Raw genomic sequence first — 19,234 nt, 5'->3', positions numbered from 1 at the left:
GCATTTCTCTAATAATTAGCATCTTTTCATGTGCCTACTGGCCATTTGTATGTCTTTGGAGAAATGTCTCTTTATGTCTTGTGCCCATTTTTCGATTGGGTTGTTTGTTTTTTGATATTGAGCTGTATGAGCTGTTTGTATATTTTGGAAATTAAGCCCTTGTTGGTCACATCATCTGTGAATATTTTCTCCCAGTCTGTAGGTTGTTTGTTTCATCGATGGTTTCCTTTGCTTTGCAAAAGCTTATTAAGTTTGATTAGGTCCCATCTGTTTATTTTTGCTTTTATTTCTGTTGCCTTGGGAGACTGACCTAAGAAAACATTGGTATAATTTATGTCAGAGAATGTTTTGCCCATGTTCTCTTTTAGGAGTTGTATGGTGTCATGTCTTATATTTAAGTAAGTCTTTAAGCCATTTTGAGTTTATTTTTGGGTATGGTGTGAGGGTATGTTCTAACTTCATTGATTTGCATGCAGCTGTCCAGCTTTCCCAACACCACTTGCTGAAGAGATTGTCTTTTTTCCACTGTATATTCTTGCCTCCTTTGTTGAAGATTAATTGACCATAGGTGAGTGGGTTTATTTCTGGGCTGTCTGTTCTGTTCCACTGATCCATATGTCTGTTTCTGTGCCAACACCATGTTGTTTTAATTACTGTAGCTTTGTAGTATTGTCTGAAGTCTGGGAGGGTTAGGCCTCCTGCTTTCTTTTTCCTCAGGATTGCTTTGGCTATTCTCGGTCTTTTGTGGTTCCATATAAATTTTAGGATTATTTGTTCCAGTTCTGTGAAAAATCTGACAGCTGTCTTATTCCTGGCATTGTGTTCCCGTCCTTCCAGTCCAGCTCAGTGGCACTTAAGTGCTTAACGAATGGGAACACACCTACCCCATTTGACAGAACAGGAAAACTAAGGCCCAGTGAGGGCTGGACCCAGGCTCGGGTACTAAATAGGGTAGGACAGGGGTTGGCAGGTGGCCACAGCACAGCTTCCAGCAGGGGTTCTTTCCCTCTGAGACGTGAGTGCCCCAAGTAACCAGGGAATCAGCTCTGGGTTCTCTTCCTGGTCCTAAATGGGCTCCTCCCCAGCTCTGAACTTTGGGTAACCCTCTATCAGGAGCCATGAGGCCAAGGTCATTGTTAACAAGTGTTTATTGTTAATAAAACCATAGTACATTTACAATAAGTGACAACATTAATATATAGTTACAGTATCGTACAATATTACAGCAATAAAATAACGCCTATTCCTTTGTACATCCAGCTCAAGCAGCTAGTTGAAAATATTTTCCACGGTTGCAAGCCCCCAGGGGTTTTTCAAGGTGACCGAAGTGACACCTCCTAAAGTGCCTGGGGCTTCTGGTGAATAAATAGTTTCTAAGGTACGGCCAGACAGCTGAAGGCGACATCCAGCACAAGCTGTCCAGAAGGTGCCCCCAGTGTCTGGCCCATAAATACGACAAGGGTCTAGGCCCAACGATGTGTCTCCACCCCAGGGGAGCCTGGAGCCTGCAGAATGTCAGGGGCAGGTAGCGGGGAAGAAGTAGAAGGGCCTCCTCTCCCAGTCCTTCCCTTCCACCCCTGCCCCGTCCTTTAAATCCCTAAAACCCGCAGTTCCCAGTGGGAAGTGTGGGCCCTGCTCTCCAATCCAAATTAAAGGACTTTTTCACTGGAGAAACTGGACCAGGGGGGCCGTTTGGGGCTCTGCCTCCGGAGCCCACAGAGGCAGCCTAATTCTAGGCTTGGGATTTCAGCATCGACCCTGAAAACAGCAGCAACAAAAGCTGAGGCCACCAGGCTCCTCCACTGTACCCCACGCCACTCTTGGCTCAGACCAAAAGCATTAAAGGCGTTCAGGGGAACGAACTGCCTTCTGCCAACCACTCTCTGAGCAGGACGGCGACTCCCCCCGCACTGGCCCGACCCCGACTCCAAAGGAGGCCAGACACCAAGAGAACGGACTCCAAGTGACCCTCTGTGCACGATCCCCGGCCCCCTGGAGGCCCACGTCGTCTTTCAAAGGCACAGCCCTGAATAAGTAAGTTCAGGGTTTGGGCAGCCTTTCGGACGTGACATTGAGGGAAAATACCAAGTTTTGACTGAAATGGCCCGGGGCCCAGACAGAACATACGTTCTGTACACTCATAAGGATGCCCACACCCCCGAAGAGCCCCAGTTTGGACAGTCTGAGCTGCCTGAGGCCCCAGGGGGAGGGCACGATCTGAAGCTGTGTCGAGCAGAGCTGAATCAGGATCACATGAGGGTGAGTGCATGGCGGCCCTCAAGGTGCGAGCCGTAGGTGTCGGGGAGGGGTTGGGGGAAGAGCCACCTTTTGGCCACACCTGCCCTTGGCCCATCACTCGTTGAGCCAGTGGTTAGTTCTGGGCCTGCCCAGGTCTGGCTCCAAGAGGGCCTGTAACCAGCCTCCACCCAGCAGCGCCCCAGCGTGTCCACAGGCCCCGGCTACGTGCTGGCCCAGGCACCCCGGGAAGCACTTGCTCCCGGCCCTTCCCACCCGCTAGGATGCCTGGCGACAGAGCCTGGCCCAGAGCCAGCCATCCCCCAACCTCACACACGTGAGGTGACGTAGAGAGAGTGCACGCGCTCCGCCAGGGTGCTCTGCAGGTCCTGCAGGGGGTCCAGGCCCTGCACTTTGCTGCTGCGGCCGTAGATGAGCTGCCGGAAGGAGTCCTGCTCGAGCAGGGCCTTCATGTGCTTGAGGAAGAAGCCCTCACAGAACAGGGCCAGTTCGGGGGCGCTGTGGATCTGTGGGGCAGGGAGAGGGAGGGGGTGAGACCCACTATGTCAGCACAGCCCTGCCTGAAACCTCCCCCTACCCTCACCTCCAAATAGTACCCATGGGCTAAGGCCCAGCTTCAAGCCTCAACCTGGGGGAGGCATGTCCTATCTCTTGGGGTGACTGGCCCCTTATCTGAATTCCTTCCATAAGCCTCTCCTTGGGGTTAGACTGATCGGGGTTCAAATCCCAGCCGTGCCACCAGGAACATCCCTGAAATCTTGTTCTTGGCCTAGGTCCCACTGGTGATGGCTTGTTGAATGCCAGTCATCCCTATTGGATTGGCAGCTCCCTCACTAAGGGCAGGGACTGCCCACTGTGGTATGTCCAGCACAAGGCCCAGCACACGAGTGTTCACCTGGTAAACGCTCAGTAACTATTTCAGGTCAACAAATATGGAGTGCCCGCTCTGGGCCAGGTGCTGGGCACAGGCCTCGAGGCCCAGGTCTGCGATGCTGTCTCAGAGCTGATGTTCCAGTTCAGGAAGACAGGGAAGCCAAGGAACCAACCAGGCCAGGAAACCACAGACTGTGGTCAGTGCTGTGAGGACGTGAGAGTGGGTGAAGGGGCAGACAGGGCTTGGGAAGAGCTTTACCGGAGGGGAGGGGACAGTGATCGCAGGAGTTCTGCGGTGGGAATGAGTTGAGAGACGTGGGCCGCGTGGCTGGGTGAAGGCAGAGGGGCGGCATCAGAAGGGGAGATGTGGACAGGGTCCTGGGGCCCACGTAATGGGCGACAGATAAGGGCTGGATTATTTAGTTTGCAGTGGAAAACCTTTGGAGGGTTTACGTAGGGGAGTGACACGGTCTTTACACTTTTCCAAGAGTCTTGTGGATTGCAGGGTGAAAGCCAGGAAGTGTGGAGGCCAGGGCAGCAGTTGTCCACGAGAGGGGACAATGGAGATGGAGGGAAGGGGAGGGACTGCTGATGTGTTTCAGGAGCGTTTCTAGATGTGGCAGATGACCATGGCGTTTGCTGAGAGGAGGAAGAATAAGGAGGGCCGTGCCGGGAAGAAAATCAAGTAGTGCCTGGGGAGCTGATTTGACTCAGAGAGGCTCAGCTCCTTGGCCCAGGTCTCACAGCCTGGCGCAGCACGGCTGGGATGGGAACTGAGATCCACCCGGCTCACAGCTCAGCTCCCAGGCTGCGATGCTGCCCCACTGGGCAGCAGTGACGCCAGGCCACAGAGGGACTTACAGTGCCCTTCAAAGCTGCCTGGCCACCTGCATTTTCTAGCCAGGCAACAGTGGAGCAGACTGTGTGTTGGGAGGCAGCTGGCGGGCATCAGGGCTCCTCACCTTGGCATACTTGTAGGTGTTCACGGCGCTCTCCACGCTCAGGGTCTGGGAGCACAGGATCTCGCAGTGCCGCTGCAGGGCGTCCAGCTGGAACAAGCTGGCAGCTGACAGCAGCTGGCAGGAGGCAAAGGAGGCCGTGGGTATGCATGGCCAGGTCTGCGGCCCAGGCATCACGGAACAGACCGCTGCTTTGTGCTGTGTGCTCCGCTTCCTCCCGACCTCCAGGGCCCTCCCCCGCTGCCAGTCAAGTCTGGCGGCCTAGATTTATTTCTACTCTAGGCTCTCTACGTACTGGCTGCGACACCTCGGGTGGCACCGGATGGGTGACAGACGCTGCTTGGGATTTCTGACGTCAGGAGGCCTTCAACTACAAGCTGCCTGCTCATCTACTTCTAGCCAGGTGCACGGCCAGCAGCGGGTCCGTTCTCTGAGCAGTGACCTGGTGAGGGTAAGGCCTCGCTGCCTTCTGATCCTCCTGGGCCTTCCGTCCTCAGGGGTGGCCCTCTCTAACCCCGAGGTGTGGCCCGGGAGGCCGGGCTCCGTGGGTGCACAATTTCCCACTCTCTTGGGATGGTGCTTCCCGTCGCCAGAAGAGCAAGGACCAGCAGGGAACCAGGAGGTCCTTACAGAGGCCACCTTCCTTCCCTCCTCATCTCTCCAAGTGCTGTGTTTCTGAGAGCGGGGTTGAGACCTGGAAGATGTCGCAGGCCGGGGACACAGGCATGGCGGGACTGGGGGCCAGGCTCATGGCCTCCCTGCTCCTCCCCCTGGGGCCGGGCAGACCGGCCAGGTCCTCACCTCCAGGATATCGCCGGTGGGGATGTCCATGGATTCTGTTCCCCCGTAGTACAGATACTGCATCATCATCTGTAGGGAGGAGAGGCCCGGTGTGAGCGCCAGATGGACCCACAGCACCGAAGTCCTCACCCGGCACCCCTGGAGTGCCACTCCAGCCGCTGCCGGCCTCCTGGTGCCCCCTGACCTCTGTGTGCGGACATCTGCACCTCCCCCGACTCTCGTCAGACATTTTTGTGTTTTCCCTGGAATGCGTGTGGCAAGCTTCCTTCCACAGAGTGGTTTCACTTCAATCCTCACGACAGACCTGTGAGCCCAGGAGGGCAGATACTACTCACAGCTGGGGAAACTGAGGCCAGGGAGGGGGGCTGACCCCCCTCCCCAGAACCCTTCCAGCTCACCACCAGGCACCATGCCGCTCGTTTCTCCTTTTACCGAAATTCTAAGTCTGGGGCTGGGAGAGGGGGAGGTGGGGCTCTGAGGGGGTGACTGTCTGACGGGCCACCCTCAGGATCCCAACTCCTGATCTCCCTGTCGGCGCTAGGCCTCCATGTGGAGGTGACAGCCAGATCCCGACTCCCTCCTGGAAAGTAAGTTGCAGAGCTGGGACAGGGATCTGGTCCAGAGGTCACCTTGCTGACCAGCCCAGGACCTTCGGGATTCTTGGGAGCAGAGGGCCCTGGGACGCCACATGAGGTGGCCTGTGGGGAGGGAGGCTATATTTTAGTTCCACTGAGGTCTGAGTTACAAGCTCTGCCATCATGCTGGACACTGGGGAGTTTCCCAGTTGGAAAAAGAAAAATGATTCTCCCTGGTTGGCTGAAGAAACGGCCCCAGCAAGGAGCTGGCAAGTGTGTAAGTAAACATGGCTCCAGCCAGCACAGTCAGGCTCTGTTAGGACTGGCCCCCAGGCTGGAAGCGGCACCAGAGGGAAGGAGCCCAACCTGGGGGAGGTGGGGAGTGGGGAGGGCCCACCAGCCTCAACCAGGCCCAAGGCCCGTCCAGGAGACATCAGTCTCTCCGCCTCAGAGGAGCGGGGGCCCCCGAAGGCCTTCCCCAGCCCCTGCTGGAGCTCACGTGGCGATCCTACAGTTACACGTATGTGTCCATGTGTCCCACGGCTCCAGGTGGTACCGGGCCCACACCTGGCTTCCTCTGCCATCCCCATGCAGCTGAGTGGGTGCTGACCACAGCACCAGCAGGACAGCCCTGAATGCCCAGGGCTGAGAGTGGGGTAGGTCACATTTGCAGGGATTCTTTGCTAAGGGATGGCCTCAGGGCAGCCCCTAGGTGAGAAGGGGCCCAGGGATAGAGGCTCGGAGACAGGTGACAGCCTGCAGCTCCCCTTCCTGGCCTGGAAGGCAGCCTCCTGCTGCATTTGGTAGCTGGTTTTGGCCAGGCCCAGGCATCTCCCTGAGGTCACCTGAATGCACACGAGTCCACAGGAGTCAGAGCAGAACTGCCCTTTTGGAGGCTGGCTGAGGGAGCTGGGCTGCTGGCGGGCAGCCTGTGGGGCTGGACTGGCCGCCCTGTGAGCAGCTGTCAGGACCGGCTGCAGGGGCTGCCAGGCTTCCTCCTGCCCAGAGTGGGCCACCAGGAATGTGACCACAGGGAGGCCACTGATGCTGCAGGGACAGGCCTGGGGTCAAGAGCCACGTCTCAATGGCAGGGCTCTCCCCCAAAGGACTGGGTTTAGTCGGCAGTGACCTTGGCAAGTGTCTAGACCGGTGCTAATGCAATAGCCACTGGCCATGTGTGGCTTTTGAGCATTTGAAACGTGGCTGCTCTGAGTTAACACGTGTTGTGTCAGAGCTGGATTTTGAACAGTGTGAAAAAAAGAATGTAAAACATTTCATTAATTTTTTATATGTTGAAATGACACTATTTTGGCTATATTAAGTTAAATAATATTAAAATTCATTTCACCTGTTCCTTTTTGTTTCTGTGGCTACTAAGCGATTTTAAATTACCTGTGTCCTGCATTATCTTTCTATTGGATGATAGCACTGCTTAGCTCTCCTTGGGCCTCTGTTTCCTGTTCTAGAAAACAAATAATGACCGCCATTTCTCTTTGTGCTGTGAGAGCCAATGAGATGTTTGGGGGCTGCTCTGAAACTTTTAGGCTTTTTTAGGGAGCACCGGCCCTGGATTGATGGCTTCGGGCTCCCCACCAGTGATGGCAGAGCTCTGTCCCCAGAGGACCCATGGGGCGAGGCCAGAGGCTAATATGCCCAGGCTCACGTGTGCCCCGACGTTAGACCTGTTGTCCCCGTCTACCCTCGTGACAACCCCGAGAAGTCATCAAGGGCTGCCCAGCCTGTCCCGGAACAGGCACCGTCCCCTGCTGAGTGAATGCAGCCTTGATGGCAGCGGTCACCCGAGCCACACGTGTGCCCTTGCCCCCCCCCCCCGCGACTCCCGCCCAATCCCTTCTGCCCTTCTCAGACCCACCTCCTGTGTCAGAGCCTGACCCCACCTCATGCTCCAACTCACCTGGACTTTGGGCTTCTTAGCCAAGTAAGTTTCTAGAGCTGCTCCTCTCCCCAGTGAATTTGGCTCAAGGGACGGGAAAAGGGGGGAGGGGAGACACCCCATGCCAGACCCTGGGTCTTCCACCCCGATGAGTCACCGAGTTCCATCCACTCTCCCCTCGCCCACTTCCCTCCATCCTGCTGCCACTACCTGGTCACCATCATCACTTAGCTGGATTTCTCAACAGCCTCCTATCTGGTCCCCTGGCTGCAGTCACGCCCCCTCCGGTCCCTTCCTCACCCTCCAGAGTGAGTGAGGTAATGCAAACTGGACCATTCCACACATCCTAAGATTGAATCCTGGCTCTGTCACTTCTCAGCTCTGTGACCTTAGACAAGTTACCAAACTTCTCCGTGCCTGTGACCCCTCATCTACCAAGAGGGGATAACACACCTGTACCTCCTAGGACTGTGCTGGGAAGCTTAACTGAAGAACAGGGCAAAGCACTTGGAACCACGCCTGGCTAAGTGTCTGTGATGACGGTGGCCTCCTAGTAGCGTCCATCTGTCCTTGGGTTAAAGCTCAGGCCCTTCATGCTGTGGCTCTTGGGGGCAGCTTCAGCCTCATTCTGGATGTTCTTCTGAATCGCTGCCGGGACTAGGCCAGAGGGCATTTCCTGAACAGGTTGTGGTCTCTGGCTTTCAGACCCTGCGTGCACTTCTTCCTCTACCTGGAGCTCCCGACACCTGGCTGGCTGCCCTCGTCCTCCAAGAAACTTCCTCCTCCGCAGCTTTGGGTTAGATGCCCCGTCCTGCTCTCCCAGTGCCTTCCCCACCACACCTATACCATTAATTCATGACCCTGTCTCGTGGAGGGCAGGGTCCCTGTCCCGTTTACCACTGTCTCCACGGTGCCTGTAAGTGACTAAATGCTAAATGAATGACTACAGGGAACATGAGGGGGACCAAACCCTTGTGGATGGTGGCTCCTAATGCTTCTGTGAGGCTGTGATCTCTCCCGTTAAGTCACAAGCCTGTCCTGTGCAAGGCCAGGTCCTGGACCCACCCACCAGCTGCCTCTTGGCCTCAGTCTCAGCCCCTGAGGGTCATGCCTGCAGCCTGGAGATCACTGGAGAAAGGAGCTCCCCACCAGGGCTCAGCGTAGACCCCAGCCAGCCTCCTCCTGCAGACCCCGCCTGCTGGTGGCCAGCCTGTGGCGTTTCCATTATGCAGCCTCTGAGGTTCTCGGCAGCTTAGAGATCGAAAGCCCTGACCTTGATCTTCCACACCCAGGATGGGCTCACCATAGCCATTTCTGCTTGGCCGGCATGGCTGGGGTCCGATGCTCGGGAGGAGTGACTGACCTACACCAGCGCACGCGCACGTCACCCTCCACCCACCGGGGTCTTGTTAAAATGTGGGGTGTCTGGGGTGGGGCCTGAGGTTCTGCATTCCCAACAAGCACGCAGGCAACGCCTGTACTCTAGGAGCTCACTCCGGGGAGCAAGGACTCACATGCTGCACGTGTGCTGTGCGCCTGTCCTTACACGTCCGTCAGTCTGCCCAGACCCCTCACCCGGTGGTTAGAGCTCAGGGCCCACGAGACAGGCTCTGAAGCTACAAAGTCACAATGGAACGGCTACCTTTGCCTGGGAAAAACCTAGATGCTCCAACCTGACCACTGAGATTCAGCAAAACACAGAAGGCACTGGGGACGGAGGGGAAGATTATGACCGACTCACGGCTGCTCCCGCCAAGACGGACAAGCCAGGGTGGGGCTCCTGGGGGGAGGGGGCATCCCTTGAGAAGCGTGCAGCACTGAGGTCCACATACCTGAAAAATGTGGTACTTCATGTCACCGATCTCAATGGTTTTGCTGCTGTCGCCATCTTGCTCTGATTTATTGGTCATCAGTGTCTTGAACCTGGAGCCAAGGAGATGAGACAGGACGGGGCTTGAACGTGACTTTCACTCCATGGCCATGTGGCAACGGCACCGTCCACCACCTGACTGGCCACCAGGGCACAGGAGCATTTTAGAAATTACTGCCGTGCTCTCAAAATAATTCTTGGCGAGTGACGTTTTACATCGTCCAGACGGCTGGGCTGGGCCCCTTCTGTCCCTGCTGCCCCCTAGATGAGTGACTGTGACGCCTGTGGCTGGAAAACTGACTTTCGTGCCAGAACATTTATGTTTTCTAATAATCAAAGGCAGCAAGTTGGCCAGAAAGAATACAGCCTCAGAGCTCCTCCTGGAGAACTCTGGGTCCCATCTCGACTGTCCCTCTGTCAACTTGTCCCATGCCCGCCGTGGGGCGGATGGGGCCTCCGCGCTCTGTGACCTCCCTGTGGGGGGCAGAGGCTCTTCTCCATACTGTCCATCACCTTGTATCCACATGAAGCTGCCCAGCCTCCCGGCAGCTGAGACTTCATTATCCGGGTTGCCTACCTGTTAGAAGCTGTCACCAGCAGGACTTTATGTGCATAAAACAGCTTTCCTTCCACAAGGAAGGTCACATCCGACATCTCCTTGTTGTTCAAAAAGTGAGGATCTGCCAGTAGGGAAGGAGAGGGGGTGACTGAGGAGCCTGCCCCCAGGGGTTTCTTACATGTGTGCCGGGGGCAGATGGGGTGGGGAATGTGGAGAGCAGAGAAACTGAGGCCAGGCCAAAGAGGAGAGGGAGAGGGAGAGGAAAAGGGGAGAGGAGAAGGGGAGGGGGGAGGGGAGGGGGGAGGGGAGAGGAAAAGGGGAGGGAGGGGAGGGGAGGGAGGGGAGGGGGCAGGGGAGGGGAGGGAGGGAGGGCAGGGGAGGGGAGGGGAGGGCAGGGGAGGGGAGGGAGGCCTGGCAAGCGCGGGTGGCCGGTGGGGAAGGCCTCACCTAGCCTGGCCGGCAGGGTCTTGCGCAGCTCAGGGATGCTGGGAATAGGGCTGCTGCCGTAGCAGTGCATGAAGATGGCAGCCAGCTGCTGGATGACAGAGTCGTTCTGTGGGGGGAGAGGCAGGGAGGGGCCATGAGCTCAATCCCCCATCCTGTGGCCGTCTGTTTATAGCTCCTGCTACATCGGGCCAACTTCAGAAGTCCAGGCCAGGATCAGAGCAGCCGCTGCCTTTTGCTCCTCCTGGAGGTGGCCTGGTGAGGGAGGCCTGTCCCTTCAACACTGATTCCCCAAATCGCTCTTCTGGCCGGGCTCCAGCCCAGACAGATCCACGGCCTCTGCAGCCAGGCGGTGCGCGTTTGCGTGTGGGGTGGGCAACCACCCGCGTGCGTGAAGGTCCCTGTGTCCATCTGTCCGTGGGAGGGGTTGTCCCTGTGTCTGTCTTCCTATGCGTCCGTCTCTGTGTCCGTCCCATGGTCTGCTGGGGCCGTGGGCTCTGGAGCCTGGGTTCTCTGAGCTTGGGGCAGGGACCTGCCCGGAGACACTCACCTTGCTGGTCTTGAGGATGTCGAACATGAGCTGCAAGCCCTCGGTCACCAGCTCCTCGTTGTATTCCTCCTCCTTGATGGAGCCGAAATCCCGCAGGAGGCTCTGCACCACCGAGTACCGAGACTGGGAGAAGGACGTCCTCAGAGACTCGATCCAGACGTGCAGCTTCCAGGGGACGCCTGGGCCCGGGCAGGGGAAGGGCAGCAGTCACCCCTGGGCAGAGCGCTCCCTGCGGGGGCCACCGAGCCCGCCTCCCAATGAACCCCTTCCTGGCAGGCTCTCTTGCGATGCGCCCAGTGTCTGCAGAGCAGGGGGCAGCCCCCAGCCCCCTCGGTGTAGCCAGTAAGCAAAGCTTCCGTTCACACTGACGGGCCTCCCTGAGAGATCAGAGGGCACCCGGGCTCGTGTCAGATGAGGTGGAGGAATGCCTCCGGACCAAGTGCAGGGAGCCCGAGCTCTGAAAATCCACAGCTCAGCCTGGGGACCTTCAAGCGCAATCCCAGCACCCACACTGGCCCGACGCCTTGTTGGGCCCTGGACTGACTTATGGAGGAGGACCCATTATAATTACGAGGGGTAGCCCGGGAGACTCGGATACCTGGAGGATATGCAGGGTGCTTGGGGACGCAGGGGCTCCCTGCCTGTCTAGAAGCCTGAGATCAACCCCGTCCTATCGCCCAGCTCACTGGTCTGTTTATGCACATCCAGTGCCACGTAATTACTGTTTACCAGCTCCCTGGAGTGTGTTGGCGGGGCCGCAGAGCAACTTACAACTACTTTGTAAACATCACAACAGTAACTAGTGATGTTTCTGATAATTAGAGGGATTGCTTCTTACTCCCCCACCTCACCATGGGTTAAAAAAGGACTGATGGCATTCCCTACCCCCCACGACGACGTGCGTAACGTTAGCATCCCTGGTTGACCGACTGTATGTAGGAGCCCATTTCACAGAGAAGAACACTGAGGCTGGCTTGCCACAGCAGGGCCACGTGGCCTCCCGCTGCCTTGGCCCAGTGCCGGGCGTTCGTGTGTCATGGCCCCCGGGAGAGTCATCGTGCACTGAGTGCTGATGGTGAGCTGGCACTGGGCTCTGGGCTGCACGTGATGACACCACATTCACAGAGGAGAGTCATCAGCACCAGCGAACGTGGCAGGGCTAGGCTCTCACCCAAGTCTGTCTGTCTGACCAGCCTCCCGGGAGGGAAGGAGAGGTCGGCAGGCTTGCAGACCCAAGGAGGTGGGGAGGTTGGCTGAGGGACTGGAGAGCATCTAGTTGACCAGAAATGTAGACCCCTAGTGCTACAGATGCTCCCAGAGCTACACATCCCAGGACTTGACCAGGGAGGTTGGGGGACCTGAGGGCACAGGGCTGGGGTGAGGCTCTGAGACACATCCCCACGGAGGACTGTCTGAGGCTCAGGGCAGCCCCTGTCCTGGCTGTCAGTCACCAGGCCTGGGGGAATTGAGGCCCGCCCTACACTCAGCTACCTGGCCCTCTCCTGGCCTGAGGAGCAGCAGAGCCTGTGTGTGAGTGAGTGTGTGTGTGCGTGCACGTGCGTGTGTACCGGTACGCTGCAAGGTCTCACCTAGTGCCCGCAGCTCCATGGTGATGTCCACGTAGCCGTGCTCCGCGCTGTAGTACATGGCCTCCTGGAGGGCCTTGGTGCGCGTCCGGCTCAGCCTCACAGTCCCCTCGCTGCCACTGCCCTGGCTCGACGCATCGCTTTCCTCCACGCCCTCAGCCAGGATCTCCTCCAGGGACAGCACGTCTGCTTTGGCCTGCTGCGGCTGCGTCAGGAGCTTCCTCAGGACGTTCCTGTGGGTAAAGGGACGGAGGGTGATGCCTGAGGCTCCCGCCACGGACGGCGCCTGCTGAGCTGCCTTCTGGCGGCCCGTGGTCCAGATGGGCAGCTACGGGGCATCTGTGGGCACAAAGGCTCACGGTCTTCCCCTCCCAGGCAGGCTGGGCCAGGGCTCCCAGCGACCCCCATCCCTGGCCACCTGGGGAGTAAGGGGAAGGTGCAGGAGACCTCTCCCTTCTGCCATCCATGTAGTGACGAGAAGTCGTGGGCTTTGAGACCAAGCAGGTTCTGGCGTCCTGTGTGATCTCGGATAGGTTGTTCTACCTCTCTGAGCCCTGACGGCTTTGTCATCTGTAGGACAGGGCGTCAGCATCATGCTGTCCCAGTTAACGTGAGGCCAATGTGATGACCTCAGATGCAGAGCCTGATACCTAGCAGTCCTAAGAGCAGCCAACTTGACACATGTAAACGTGTCCGAAACATAGGACATGCTTGTACTCACTTTCCCTCCATTAGTAAGAATGCAGTGGAGCCGCATTTTATACTGAATTCATTAACATACACAGACGTGTGGAACACGGGATGCTCGACGGAGCATATTCCCGTGTACCGCTGCATTTAACCTGAGCAATCCCATGAACCTCGCCATTCATGGGCGATGACCACGTCTTGCTCACGGTCACTCTGAGCAGGATGAAGACTCAGACCCAGAGCTTCAAGCCCCAGGCTCGTTCTGTCACAGCCTGTAGGCTGGGGCGCTGGGCAGGCTGCAGCAGGGCCAGGCCCACAGGTCACCTGGGGCTGAGCCTCCTCCCAGCGGCCCTGGCCACCCCTCCCCCACCCCTTCCCCTACTGTGTGATGGAGGCCCGGCAGGGACCCCCTCGAGGGACCTGGGTCATCCTGCTGTAGCTCTGCCAGTTCAGCAATTTAACAGAGCACCCGGTCTGGCGTGAGCTGGCACATGACGGTGAGCGCCCACCACACCCACCCAAGGGAGCCCGTGTTCCAGAGAGAGAGTGGGAAGCCGATGAGCAGGGGGCAACTCCACGCGGGGTGAAGAGGCCACAGCGGTGGGGAGGGGTGGGAAACGCAGGCACTGGGCGGGGTAGAGAGGCCTGGAGGCCGTGCCCTGCGAGGTGGTACCTGAGGGCAGGGCTGGTGGAGATGGGTGAGAGCGGGGGCTGGGCGCAGAAGGCGGGGGGCGGGGGGGAGAAGCACGCTAGGGAGTGGGCCACAGCAAGGGCACAGTCTGGGCTTGAGGACGGGAAGCAGGTGTCCCGCCTGCCCTCTCTACCTTCTACTCACCTCTTCCCTGTCTCCCTCTGCCCCCTCAGCTGCCTAACGGCTCTGCTCTCAGCCCTGCCCTCTCGCAGCCCCGGCCCCCACAAAGCAAGGTCCACCATCTGCTCCCGGAGCGAGACGCGATCTCCTGCAGAGCCACCAGTGGCATCTTCGTGGTGGAGCTGCCTGCTGTGTGGAAGCCTCTAGCGCCCCAGGCCACTGCAGGCACCGCAGAAGCACCCCAGGCATGGGAAGGGATGGGGTCCTGGGTGGCTGCAGGGTGGAGAGCCTCACGGGGAATGGGAGGGCCTGCTCCAGCCCCACGTCTGCCGGGAACTGGCTGTAGGACCTCTAAGCAGGCCAGCGTCTCCGGGCCTCCAACATCTGGGGCCCCCGAGCTGCCTGAAGCCCCGTCTTTCCGGCTGGTGTGCGTGCAGCCACCCCAGCCCCCACCTCTGGAAGGCCCTCCAGGCCTAGTTCTTCTGCTGAGAGCCTGCTTCACGCCCCCCAGCACACGGGGCAGGAAGCCCGGGCGGGTACCTGTGGCCGTGGGCGGCTGAGTGGCTGAAGCAGTTCATATCCTCGTGGAGGGAGGAGGCCATGCCGTTGGTCTCGAGCATGCTGAGGAGGGGGTCGGCGCCCCGGCTGAGCAGCAAGCTGACCAGTTCGTAGTTCCCTGGAAGACAAGGTGGACCGAGGATGCTTCCACCGCCCGTGCCACTGCCCCTCTGCTGGGCCTGCCTGGGCAGCGAGTGTGGCAGAAACACTGACGATGGGGTGAAGGGGAGCCCCTGGGACCCAGAAGGAGGGGCTTCAAGGCTCGCCACAGTGATCTGCGTGTGCAGCTCAGCCAGGCTGGGTGACACCGTGGGGAGGAGCAGGTGGACCCGTGGGGCAGTAGGGGACCCTCACTGGGCAGGGCAGCGGTGTACCTACCGGCCGCAGAAGCCAGCTGCAGGGGTGTCTCTGCATAGCTGTCCTCGCCACCGGTCACTGCCGAGCCCTCCACGTGGGCACCAGCATCCAGCAGCAACTGCCAGGGCACAGGGAAGACACTTCAGGTGGTAGGGAGTGTCTGGGGCACGTGCAGGGAGGCTTTGGGGAGGGGCCTGTAGTTCCCTCCTGTGGCACATGGTAGGGAGTGTCTGGGGCACGTGCAGGGAGGCTTTGGGGAGGGGCCTGTAGTTCCCTCCCGTGGCACATGGTAGGGAGTGTCTGGGCACGTGCAGGGAAGCTTTGGGGAGTGGCCTGTAGTTCCCTCCTGTGGCACGTGGTAGGGAGTGTCTGGGGCACGTGCAGGGAGGCTTTGGGGAGGGGCCTGTAGTTCCCTCCTGTGGCACGTGACCAAGGACCGGCTCACCCGGGCGTCCAGGCAACCAGAATTTTAGAACTCCTGGTTACCTTCAGGGCTCTAAGTGTCTAGAATCTTCACCTCCACTCCTGTGGCCTTGGACCAAGCCCCTAAGCTATAGGGACCTCTGAGCTATTTCTCCCTTTCAAACAGTTTCCTACAAACTGGCTGCAGTGATCTTTGTAAGAACTCACACAGATGAGCAGAAAAGAAGGCACCACCCCCCAATCAACCGGGGGAAACTGGGGCTCTGGAGGCAGCAGAGGTAGTGGGAACGGCAGAGGTGTTAGAGCTGAGTGCCAGTGCTAGCCACAGACCAGTGGGTGACCTGGGGCAGGTACCTCAACTCCCCAAACCTCAGTCTTCCTCATCTGGAAAATGCAAAAGAGGCCCGCCTTGCGGCCTTGCTGGGGATGAAGTGAAACGGTGCTCACCTCTCCATAGGGGCTCAATAACTAGTGGCTTTTAGGGTTCTCATCAGAGAGGTTCGGTGAGCTACCCAAGGCTGGGAAGTGTGGGGCTGGGGCAGAACCTCACTGTCTGGGACACCAGGTGGCCTCTCCCCATTCTAGCAAGGGCCAGTCTTGCAGGGGACAGATGGGGCAGGGCTAACAGATACCAAGCAGCTCCAGCTGAGCCGGCGGCTTTGCCTTGGGGCAGGGGTGGGTCTGCTTCACCGAGAGGTGACCTCAGCTCCATCTCACCTTTCCTGACCGGCTGCTCTGGAGGGAGCCGCCTTCCAACCCTCCCAGGTTTCCGGAGACCAAAGCCCCCTCAGAGCCCGTGCTTGGCCAGCTAAGGCAACACCACGGCCCCGCCACCTGGAGACCAGGTCCGAGGGGCCCAGGCTGACCTCTCAGCCTCCCCACAGCGTGGAGCATGGGGGCGGCTGTCGGTAGGAGGCCCCGTCAGGCAGAAAGGGCATCGCTGCCTGAGCCAGTGTGCCAAGGTGGAAGAGGAAGAGGCCTGCCCGTCAGGGTGAAAATGGGCACCAGTCCAGGTGAGTCCAGGGCACAGCCCTGCAGGCCAGTCTGGGCTAGCGTGGAACTCTACTCAGGGCCTTAGGAGGACGCGCACCAAAAAGCAGGCAGAATGTGGCAGTCAGCCCACTGACCACCATTTACTGCATCCCTCCTATAGGCCAGGCGTGGGTGCACAGCGATGAATAGGCCGGACACGACTCCTGCTCTCAAAGGCCCCACAATCTAGCAGACAGCAAGGGTGGAATACGAACTCCCAGGAAGGAGTCTGGAATCCTGTGGGCCTGTGGCCTGAGGAGTGAAGGAGTCTGGGAGCCGAGTGGCAGTGTCACCATGCCCCATCCACGGCTTCCACTTCTAGGCCTGAACCCCCTCCTCACGCCAGCCACAGCTACTGGGACCAAGGTGGGCACAGTGTGGCTTGGCTTGACAGGCGAGCTGTGCCAATCTGAGTCCTCTTTCAGGAACTGGGGAGCTGAGAGACTACGCCTGCTACCAGGGAGGGGCAGAACCGGAAGGACAGCATGCTGTATAGAGCCGGCAGAACTCATGAGGCAGTAAAAACAGCTAAGGGTTGGAAAGATTACTGGAGGAGAGAAACGGAGCACACCTGCACAGATCCCAGATTCCAGCACGCCCCAGGACTCACCCACAGATGCAGAGACGCCAGGCAGGCCTGGTACTACTTGGGCCTGTGTCTTGCTCCCTAAAATTCTCACATGTATTCTCACACTGAAGCCTGCTCCTGGAGGCAGACCAGGTGGGTCTTTGCTGACCAAGTGAGCTAGCGTTAACTAGCGCCTCTGGCGTCTGACTCCAGGCTGCTGCTCACACAGGTAAGGCTGGGGATACGCCTGGGGCTCAACCCACCCAGCAAGATGAGGGCATGCTGCATACCTGGCAGGAGCTCACCTGGACCACAGAGATGTGTCCATGTAGGACAGCAAATGTCAGTGAGGTCCAGTGCCGGCTGTCAGGGTGGATGGAGGGGTGCCTGGGAGAGTTGCTTGGAACCTGGAAAAATAGCACAAATGATCAGTGTTTCCTAGGTCAGTGACATTCCTGGGCAGGTGACACAGCCACCTGAGCTAAGGGGAGCCCTGCAGGGATGGTGACTAGGAGTCAACTCAAGAGCTTTCTACATTCGATTGGCAATGTCTGCCTGGAGTACCCTGTGGAAAAGGCTCAAAAGGATGTTCAATTAGTGATGTCTGCCCTGGGCAGAGAGACAGCAGAGAGGGAACACTTTATGCCTCAGAGGGAGGTAGAGCCAGAAGTATCTGGGGATGGTGGGGATGGCTGGGGATTAGGTTGATAAAATGGGAAAGGTGCTACAGTAACAGAATTACGGCCATTCTCTCTGCTCGACTCCCCTCTGAGCTTACTTCCTCTCTGACAGAAAGTTCAAATCTTGAGGAAAAACCCTCTTTGCTAACTGTGATCTCTGTGCATCTTGCATCTTCAGTCCTCTGAGACACGTCTAGTTGTCCATAGCATCACAGCCAGCATGGATGACGAAGACCTTGGGGTGTTCTCTTGCTGGGTTAGGAGCCCGGTGCAGCCCTTGGGGGCTTTCTCACCTGGATGTCCAAGTTTGCTCCAGCATCAATTAACATCTGGACCATCGCTTCATCCCCAGCAGCACAGGCATACATCAGCGGCGTCATACCCTACATGAACCAAAGGCAGATGCTAAACTGTCTGCAAACAGAACATGAGGACACGTGTTCCATAGGTGTCTGCCCCAGAAACCAGATCCAGGTCTTCCTGCTTGACCAGCTGCTCATCCTGAACAATCCTGTGTCTCGTGCTGAACAAGACAACCTGCCCCTCCTAGGCCCACTGGACGTATGACACCTGAAGGATGAGGAGGGGACATTTCCATGAGCACTACAGGTCGCCAGAAGGGCAAAGGGCACAGGCCCCATGGCCAGACTCTGGTGCAAAGGCTACTTCTGCTGTAAACTTTGTACAACTTACTTGTACTCCTCTGTGCCTCAGTTTCTTTATCTTTAAAATGGGAATAACAACAGTATCTGCCTCATTAGGTTGTTGTAAAGAGTATGAGTTACTATGTATAAAGTGCTTAGTACAGCTAACTAAGGATAAGCTAACTAATTAACATAACACAACACTACCACTGCTACTATGTTACACTGCCACATCCAAACCCACCCCAGGCCCTGTGCTGGTAAATCACCGTGTGAAGTGACTTACATGCATCGTCTCATTTAATGACCATACCATCCTTATTAGGGAGGTTCTGTTATTGTCCCCACTTCACAGACGAGAAGCAGAGAAGGGGATTAACTTGCCCAACAGTCACACGGTAAGTAAGAGGATGAACTCAGCTGGAACCCAGGTCTGCCTCAGCTGCGAAGCTCTCCCCTGAGGCATCTCACGGAGGGTGGAGAGGTTGACTTTAACATCTCGTGCTGTGAGCAGTTCTGAGCTTTTCTGAAAGCTGAGGCCCAATCCCTCCCTGAGTTTAGGTGGGCGATTAACGGAGCTGCCTCCCTGGCGGGGAATCTCCTCGGTGGCCAGTAATAGCAAAGGCAACGGTGGAAAGTGTTATTCCACAGCTGGATGCTGGCAAGCGTTTGTCTGGAGCCCCACGATGTTACTTATTAGGTTATCTGTGTGTAGACAAGATCTCCTTACCTCATAAATCCTTGCCTAGTGCCCAGAGATAAAGAAATGGCCCGAGATTAATCACGGGTGAGAGGCCTTTTTACCCACAGATCGTTCTGCAGACACTGAGGCTGAGGGAACAAACAGGACCGAACATTTAGAGAAAAGCCCGCTGCCACCGAGTGAGAATCTGGCTTTGTTTTATTCCCCTTGGCACATGCTTGACTTCTTTTTTCTCCACACATCTGAACATGATTCGGAGTGTAAACCAGGCTACAAGCCTTCTAAGGAGAAACTGCTTTTTTTGTGTTGGCCCCTCCCCACTGCAGGCACCTAAAGAGGCCAAATCAAAAGAGGCTGATTAACAGATTTCAGGGATGATCATCACCGTATCAACAACACAA

The 19,234-nt window shown here is 57.6% G+C and overlaps 1 protein-coding gene across 3 annotated transcripts in view; it reads right to left on the bottom strand.

The window, feature by feature from the left end:
* Positions 1-65: 65 nt before the first annotated feature.
* Positions 66-19,234, bottom strand: part of ABTB2 (ankyrin repeat and BTB domain containing 2) — a 183,188-nt gene continuing 164,019 nt past the window's right edge. The window contains exons 6-17 of one of the 3 annotated variants that reach the window (XM_079928240.1): positions 17,780-17,869; positions 17,097-17,213; positions 14,805-14,901; positions 14,409-14,544; positions 12,371-12,600; positions 10,782-10,960; positions 10,235-10,340; positions 9,806-9,908; positions 9,191-9,281; positions 4,890-4,958; positions 4,092-4,205; positions 66-2,762 (exon numbers count right to left, since the gene is read on the bottom strand). In XM_079928240.1, the coding sequence (XP_079784366.1) occupies positions 2,565-2,762; positions 4,092-4,205; positions 4,890-4,958; positions 9,191-9,281; positions 9,806-9,908; positions 10,235-10,340; positions 10,782-10,960; positions 12,371-12,600; positions 14,409-14,544; positions 14,805-14,901; positions 17,097-17,213; positions 17,780-17,869 (1,530 nt within the window). In that variant the 3' untranslated portion in view covers positions 66-2,564. Of the gene's footprint in view, positions 2,763-4,091; positions 4,206-4,889; positions 4,959-6,861; positions 6,927-9,190; positions 9,282-9,805; positions 9,909-10,234; positions 10,341-10,781; positions 10,961-12,370; positions 12,601-14,408; positions 14,545-14,804; positions 14,902-17,096; positions 17,214-17,779; positions 17,870-19,234 lie in introns of those variants that run through there. The other 2 variants (XM_079928241.1, XM_079928242.1) reach the window with 2 other exon arrangements.

The sequence above is a fragment of the Stenella coeruleoalba genome, assembly GCF_951394435.1.
Source record: "Stenella coeruleoalba genome assembly, chromosome: 8".
NCBI classification, from domain to species: domain Eukaryota; kingdom Metazoa; phylum Chordata; class Mammalia; order Artiodactyla; family Delphinidae; genus Stenella; species Stenella coeruleoalba.
The sequence above is the reverse complement of the archived record's forward strand: the minus strand, read 5'-3'. Positions and strand labels throughout refer to the sequence as shown.